The 7,519-nt window shown below is 38.0% G+C and overlaps 1 protein-coding gene and 1 long non-coding RNA gene across 2 annotated transcripts; one reads left to right on the plus strand and one right to left on the minus strand.

The window, feature by feature from the left end:
• Positions 1 to 1,945, minus strand: LOC307169400. The gene is made up of 3 exons (XR_013823111.1): positions 1,863 to 1,945; positions 1,007 to 1,152; positions 1 to 175 (listed from the first exon to the last, which is right to left on the minus strand). It is a non-coding gene; the product is annotated as an uncharacterized lncRNA (long non-coding RNA).
• Positions 1,946 to 2,736: 791 nt separating this feature from the next.
• LOC307169591 (leukotriene B4 receptor 1-like) lies at positions 2,737 to 4,986 on the plus strand (the record flags this gene model as incomplete). The annotated part of the gene is made up of 4 exons (XM_079890325.1): positions 2,737 to 3,303; positions 3,811 to 4,011; positions 4,108 to 4,151; positions 4,743 to 4,986. 4 exons carry the CDS (start codon positions 2,737 to 2,739, stop codon positions 4,984 to 4,986), a joined length of 1,056 nt encoding a protein of 351 aa, XP_079746451.1.
• Positions 4,987 to 7,519: the final 2,533 nt, after the last annotated feature.

Below are 7,519 nucleotides of genomic sequence, written 5' to 3' on the forward strand. Positions count from 1 at the left end.
TGTACTACTTACATTTCAGAAATTCCACTGTTAATCCATCACTTTGCTGGGCAGAGTGGCAACATGTGGGTTCACTGCAACCTGTTTCTTCTGTACCATTTGCCCTGTTGTTTTAGATGGCAATTTTTCTCTTGATTTCTTTGTTCCTCTTTCCGGATTAATACATACAAAGCGCCTAAAGGGTCAGGAAACAGACAATATGTAATTAAGATTGGTTTTAAGTTTTTGAGGCTTGTAATCATGTTTTTGAAATTGGACCATATATTAGAGCAGTGTTTCTCAACTCCAGTCATGAGGACCTCCCAGGAAGGAAGTTTTATATGTCCACTAATTAAAACACCTGATTTAACTCATTAGCTTGCTAGTGTTAAAGATGGAGACATCTAAATCATTCACCCTAAAAATTATCTCTTCTCGAGTTGAGAAACATTGTGTTAAAGGGATAGTTCGGCCAAAATTGATATTAAACCCATGATTTACTCACCCTCAAGCCGTTCGAGATGCATATGTCAATAATTTTTCAGACTAACACATTTTCAGTTATTTTAGAAAATGTCTTAGATCTTTCAGTGGTTATAATGTCAAGTTATGGGATCCACCTCCTTCAAGTCCCAAAAATGTGCATGCATCCTTCACAAAAGTAACCCATCCGGCTCCAGGGGGATAAACGAAGGCCTTCTGAGGGTAATCCGTGCGGTTTTGTCGTAAAAATATACATATTTAAAACTTTATAAATGAAAATAACTGGCTTGAAGGAGTGGACCCCATAACTTCACATTATAACCACTGAAAGATCTAAGACATTTTCTAAAATAACTGAAAATGTGTTTGTCTGAAAAATGATTGACATATGCATCTCGAACGGCTTGAGGGTGAGTAAATCATGGGTTTAATATAATTTTTGGCCGAACTATCCCTTTAAAGGCCTCAACAGAAAAGGCAAGTTCTGATATTGAATAAATGTGTAAAATGCAGGTACTGAGGTTGTTAAGAATTCAATCATTACCTTTGAATGAACTCCAAGGTACTGCCTCCTCCTGATTGAATATGTAATATGCTGTGAACAGTATGGGAAGGCCAGACAGGAAGCTGTGCTGAAAGCCCTCCTCACACACACAACTTGGCCTTCCAGTGCCCACTTGTCTGTGTCTCCTAAAACAATACAACATGTGACAATAGTTATTTTTAACTATACCATTTTTATTTTTCGTTTTTTTACATTTAAACTATAATTTAGTATTCAGAGTGCAGGAACATTTCCTTTTAAATAAAGTTAAAAACGGCATTACAAACAAACAATAAGCAAATTTCACACACAGAATAGGCTACAGCTAAAAAAACACATTTCGTACTGAAATGTAAGCCAACTATGGATTTTTACACCGGCATATTAAACGTGCAACAAACCTGGTAACTTATTACAGCATCATTTATAATTTAACGTATATGACACGCATCCTCCGTGAGTCTGACGCAAGGCTTTAGCAACGGCGTTTTCATTTCGGCGCCCATTTTAACAGATGACTTGATTTTGATTTGATTTACACCATAAAATAATCACGACGAAGTGTGCTAATCAACACGAAGCTCGTGTGAATACCGACAGTTGTCATTAAAGCATGTAATTCTTAACACAGGAGCCCATAGATTTTCTGCCCATAGCCGCTGTAGCGCCGGGGTGAGATGTGTAAAATACTACCGCGTCCGCGCTGCTGAAGCCCGGCGCAAGTCTCCTTCGCGCCCCGCGGTCGGAGGATGTGTGATCCGGGGTTACCAATATGAACCGCGAATATAACATTACCTTCATAGTCTACGAGTTACCAAACATTGAAAATAAGAAACTGAAATAATAAGTCACTTACCACAGAGTTGTGAAGCACTCCTCTTGCGCTACCCGAAAGTCGACGACACGACCGTTGAAGATCATAAATGCCTCAGAAGATTTGAAATTTACAGCAATATTCTGTATTTTGAATTAAACCGCCTAGCGACCCCAGAATGCATTGCAGTTTACAGCAATATGCTGTATTATTAGAAAACAGCCAGCTGCTGTAAAATAATGCTGTAATTTTTACAGCAATTCATTACAGTGTGTGCCGCGACAGTAAACTGATGACATGCTCTGTTTCTGATGTACTCCAAGTGCTTGCGCTGACACAAAGGACAAATGAATTTGCAACGGTCGCTTTGTCAGATCTAGTTTAGACAGCCTCAAGCTGTGGCAGCGTGACACGGCAACGGTCACGTTCAGTGTAGATGGTGTAAGGTAGTAATATGCACCCTTTAGAGGTTGATAAGGTAAAAAGGTGTTCCCTTGAGCTTACCACCCCAGTGACAAGCTGGTGTACCCCCTAAAATAGAATGTTTCCACATTTTCTGTTATAGTGTGTGTTGTAAAAAAAAAAAGAAAAAAAAAAATCGCTTGTTTCCTTTCTGTGTAACTGGTTAGTGGGTCTTTGACAGATGGCTGCCACTGAATTTGTTTGCTATGACAGGCATTTAGTTGAACAGGAAACAAGTTCAGATAACGATCACATTATGCAGTCTATGCACTTTGGTAAAATTTGTTTTGGTAATTCATCTGGAAAGCTATCAATGTGTACCTGCACTAATGCACAATAAATAGTTTGGCATCTATTGATGTTACTGCTAGTGCCATTTTGAAGTCAGGAGTTACTCTTACGTCAGTTGTTCTCCAAGAAGGCACCTCGCTACTCTCGCAGTCTATCTTATAACATGTCAATCCACCTTCTCTTCAACACCACCAACTCTGAAATGAACAATGTTACTGACACAGACGTGAGTACTAGTGCTGGAAGGATCACAGGGGCTCTGATCCTCTGCCTTCTCTTACCGATTGGCATCTCTGGAAACCTCTTGGTCATCTGGAGCATCCTGACTCGAACCCGGCACCGTTCCATCACTACCCTCCTGATCCTAAACATGGCCTGTGCGGATGGATTCGTGATGCTTTTAATGCCCTTTTTTATTGTTTATTTAGTAAAACACACCTGGATTTTTACCCTTCCACTGTGCAAGATTCTGTTGTACCTCTGCAGTGCCAACATGTACGCTTCAATATTTTTGATAACGCTGATGAGTCTGCACAGGATGGTGGCTGTCGTGTGGCGGAAACATACTGGTGTCCTGACAGACCGGAGGGGGATCATTCGGGTGTTGGTGGCACTGTGGATTCTTGCTCTCTGTATGTCAGTACCTAATTCGGTTTTCTGGACCACTTTCAGGAGTGAGCAAGAGCCAAAGTTTGTAGCATGTGCTTGTAAACATTCTCAGCCACGAGATGTAAGTTGAATTTGCCTGATAAACATTTTTCAGTAATTACTAACAAATGGGAAATAGCAAAAAATTTAAAATCATAGTAACTGTCTCTACACATGAGCAAGTATCTATAAAAGTATTATAGCTACTAACTTAATTGTGACACAATAGCTCAGTTGTTTAGTGTAACTTTTCCAGTAACTACCAATTTTTGGTAGTGGTTGTGTTTATTTAGCATTGTTTAATTATATAGCCTTACAACTGAGCTTGCTGATGCTATGGAACCTTTTAGTTTCTGTGTCATAGAAAGGTAGGCATATGCGAAACTCCATCTTTTCCCAGTCAGAAAACATAAATCAATGTCAATGACACAGCAAACATCTGCTCCAATAATAGACACACGTAGAACTAAAATCTAAAAAAAAAAAAAAAAAGATCTTTATAGAATGACCAGGCAAACTCTATATCTGAAAGGAAATCATGTTAAATGATTCTACACATGATATGTTTAACTCTTATGATATGTTTTAGGCGATACTGCAGCACTGTTTGGAAATTCTGTTGGGTTTCTTGATGCCGTATGGACTGATCATAGGCAGCTACGTGTGTATCCTACGCAGAATTCGCAAGACCCGGTTTCGTAGGCACATCCGAAGTGAGAAACTCATCCTGGTGATTGTCATCACCTTCGGCCTGAACTGGCTCCCATTTCATATCATGAATATGGTGGAGGTGCGTAAAAAAAAAGAAAAACTCAAAGGGTCCATGGCTTCAAAGAGTTTGTGTCCTGGTTTTAAAGAAATCAATCCCGCTGTTTTTCCTGAACAGGTGGCTGGTGCTTTTCTCCCAGAAGATTCCCTTGCAAAAGCCAGGTGAGTAACTAAAACTAATGCCCTGTTTACACCTGGTCAGGTAGACTAGGGCGACACATTCCCATTTCCACATGGTGTTTTAATTTAGTCTATTTTGTCCACTTCCAACCACTTCTGTTCTGATTTCTTCGAGTAGAGAGACTATGAGCAGGTAAATGTATGGGATGTTAGAAATCAGGAATGGTGAGAGAACATTTCTCGTTTTTTATCTTCAAACCAAACTTTTGAAAAAGTTTAAATCCCTGACTAGCGCGCTTTCCATAATGTTTACACATCTGTAGGCGGAGAGTAGGTGGTCTTTTGTGGCTGTTCAAACGCATCCAACCACATGTGTGTTTACACTATTAAAGCAATCCGGTCGAATGTGTTTTTGACTACCTCTGGAAGTGGTCAAAAGTGGGCAAGCTCAAAACGTTTTAGACCCTGTTTACACCTGTTTTTAGTGTCGTCCACTTGTGATCCAATCGACCAAAATGCATCTTAATACCAGGTGTAAACAGGGCCTAAAAACATTCACAGAAGTAAATGCTATTCTGGATCCTTTAATAGTGTTTTTCTAATTTAATTTCTAATTTATCCTCATCCTCACAGAGTCAATAAAATCTGGACATCTTTCCGGGGCTTCGCCTCCACTTTCATCTTCATCAGTAGCTCTATAAATCCTGTACTTTACACTTTTGCTGGAAAGTCCTACATTAAACGTGAGGGCCTGGCCTTCATGGCACGGCTGTTTGAGAGCTCAGGGATCGAGTCCACACGAAAGATCCGGCAGAGTCAGAGCAATCGAGAACGAGAGAAGAAAGAAGAGGTCGACTATCCCAACAATGAAATCTGATTCCACCACTAGCACTAATGCTAGCTTGTACATTAAAGTAGAGAAATGGAAAGTGACCACAGCATAAAGTTCTGTCTTGTTTGGGTTGAATCTTTGTATTTACAGTGTGCTTTGTGTATTTGTATAAGTTAGACTGAATAATGCTGTGAATCCCAATAAAAGGGATAGTTCACCCAAAAATTACAAAAATTACCCCATGATTTACTCACCCTGAAGCCAAGATGAAGACATTCTTCTTTCAGACGAATACAATTGGAGTTATATTAAAAAATGTCCTGGCTCTTCCAAGCTTTATCATGGGAGTGAATGGGCACCATTTTTTTTAAGTCCATTCTAGTGCACCTATCCATCATAAAAGTGTCCCAAACGACTCTGAGGGGTTAATAAAGGCCTTCTGAAGCTAAGCGTTCTTGTAAGAAAAATGTCCATATTTAAAACTTTATATATACTTTATACTATATACTTTATATTTAATAACTAGCTTCCAGGAGACGGCCATAGACAAGTTGACTTGTGGCAAAAGAGCAACACTTGATGATGTGTGACATAGGATGTAGGAGTAGCGTAAGCTTTGACGCCTCTCACGGTTGAAACAAACAGGGCTGGTCAACTGTGTTCGTCATTACGTTGTGCATCAAGTTCAAGGGTTAGTCTTTCACTGTAAATTGCTGAGTACGGCCGTCTGCCGGAAGCTAGTTATTTTAGTCGATAAAGTTTTAAATATGGATATTTTTCTTACGCTAACGCATCACTTCGCTTCAAAAGGTCTTTATTAACCCCTCAAAGCCATTTGGGACACTTTTATGAGGGATATGATGCACTTTTATGGACTTAAAAAAATGGTGCCCATTCACTCCCATTTCTAAAGCTTGGAAAAGCCAAGACATTTTTTAACATAACTCCAATTGTATGTCATATACACCTAGGATGGCTTCAGGGTGAGTAAATCATGGGCTAATTTTCATTTTTGGGTGAACTATCCCTTTAAGTAAATCTACAGTAACACAGTGTACTTGTGCTTAATGTCTTTAAAATAAATGTTGTTTAATATTTGGTTGTATAATTACATTTTAAAGTGTGGATTAAGTATCCAAATACAGCATCACTGTATACAGTATTTCAAAGATTTAGTTTATCCAGTAGAGGGCGCCACACAACAGTGAGAAAACAAACAACTCCTTCCTGTTCGCTGTATTTCTGTATCTTTAGTTCTGAGCATAACCTGCACTGTATTCTGTTATATTTATGATTAAAACAGAGAATGACTTCATTGAAGTAATATATTCTCAGAAAAGTCATAACAGCTTAAACAGTTTGGATTCTTAGTTAAAGTCACCTTGAATCTTCTTGAAAACATGACAAAAAATACGGTACTTTTGCTATTGAAGGTGGTAAGGAGCACATTTGCAACTTTCCCAGAAGAATATGTACATAGTGGTGAACGTGATTTCGCCAAGGAGGAAGTTTCCTGAATCAACATCCTTGTTGGTCCTGAAAAAACATCCATATCAACCAATCACATTTTAGGTTTAGGTTTAAGTCTACTGTTAGGTTTATGCTTGGATTAACCAGAGGTGGGTAGAGTATCCAAAAACTGTACTCAAGTAAAAGTACAAGTACTTATAGAAATATTTACTCAAAGTAAAAGTAATAATCTTAATAGTTACTTGAGTAAGAGTAAAAAAGTATCCAATGAAAAAACTAAAGTAGTGAGTAACTAGTTACTTCGGATCATATAGGCCTATATATATATATATATATATATATATATATATATATATATATGAAGACTTCATGATGCAAAAGCCTCTGAGTGCCATCTGAAATTTTCTTCTAAAACAATCATTTGTATCAAGCTCGTATATTTAAGTTCAGTAATTTCACTTTAATGACAATTAATAGGTAGGCTACTTTTCATTGCCATTTAAGTGTGAACATAAACATACAAGCTTGATAAAAATGCTCTTTTAGAAGAAAATTTCAGATGGTACTTAGAGGCTTTTGCCTCTGAAGTCGTCATATATATAAAATGATATTATTTAGATTTTGTTTATTTAAATGACTATTATTATCAGCTATCTTTGCAACAAAAACAGAAGAGAGATGTGCATTATTTCTGCCATCTGTATAGCTCGAAAATCATTGCCTGTCCTCTGGTTTGTATAATAGTAACTTATACAACTACATTTGGATTATTAGACAATGTCGAAATAAAGTGAATCTGCAGAGTGTTGCATTCAAAGGTATTGACAGAGAAGAGTTAAAAACTCTTCACATGTGATCGCGCTCATGACTGCTACTGAACATCTGAACACAAAAAAACAAAAACAAATAAAAGTACATCGACGGATCTTCTTCAGACTGTTCTCCAAAATATAATCGAATGTATATTTCTGCAAGCATGTTTAAACTGGTTAAAGGGACACTAGGTAACTTTTTTACCTTAACTTAACAGCTTCGGAGTCAGTGGAATGGTTATATTACTTATTTCGGGTTGAATGGTGGCCGAGAGCGGAAAAAACTCACTTGCAAC

The sequence above is a fragment of the Squalius cephalus genome, assembly GCF_949319135.1.
Source record: "Squalius cephalus genome assembly, chromosome: 13".
Taxonomy (NCBI): Eukaryota; Metazoa; Chordata; class Actinopteri; order Cypriniformes; family Leuciscidae; genus Squalius; species Squalius cephalus.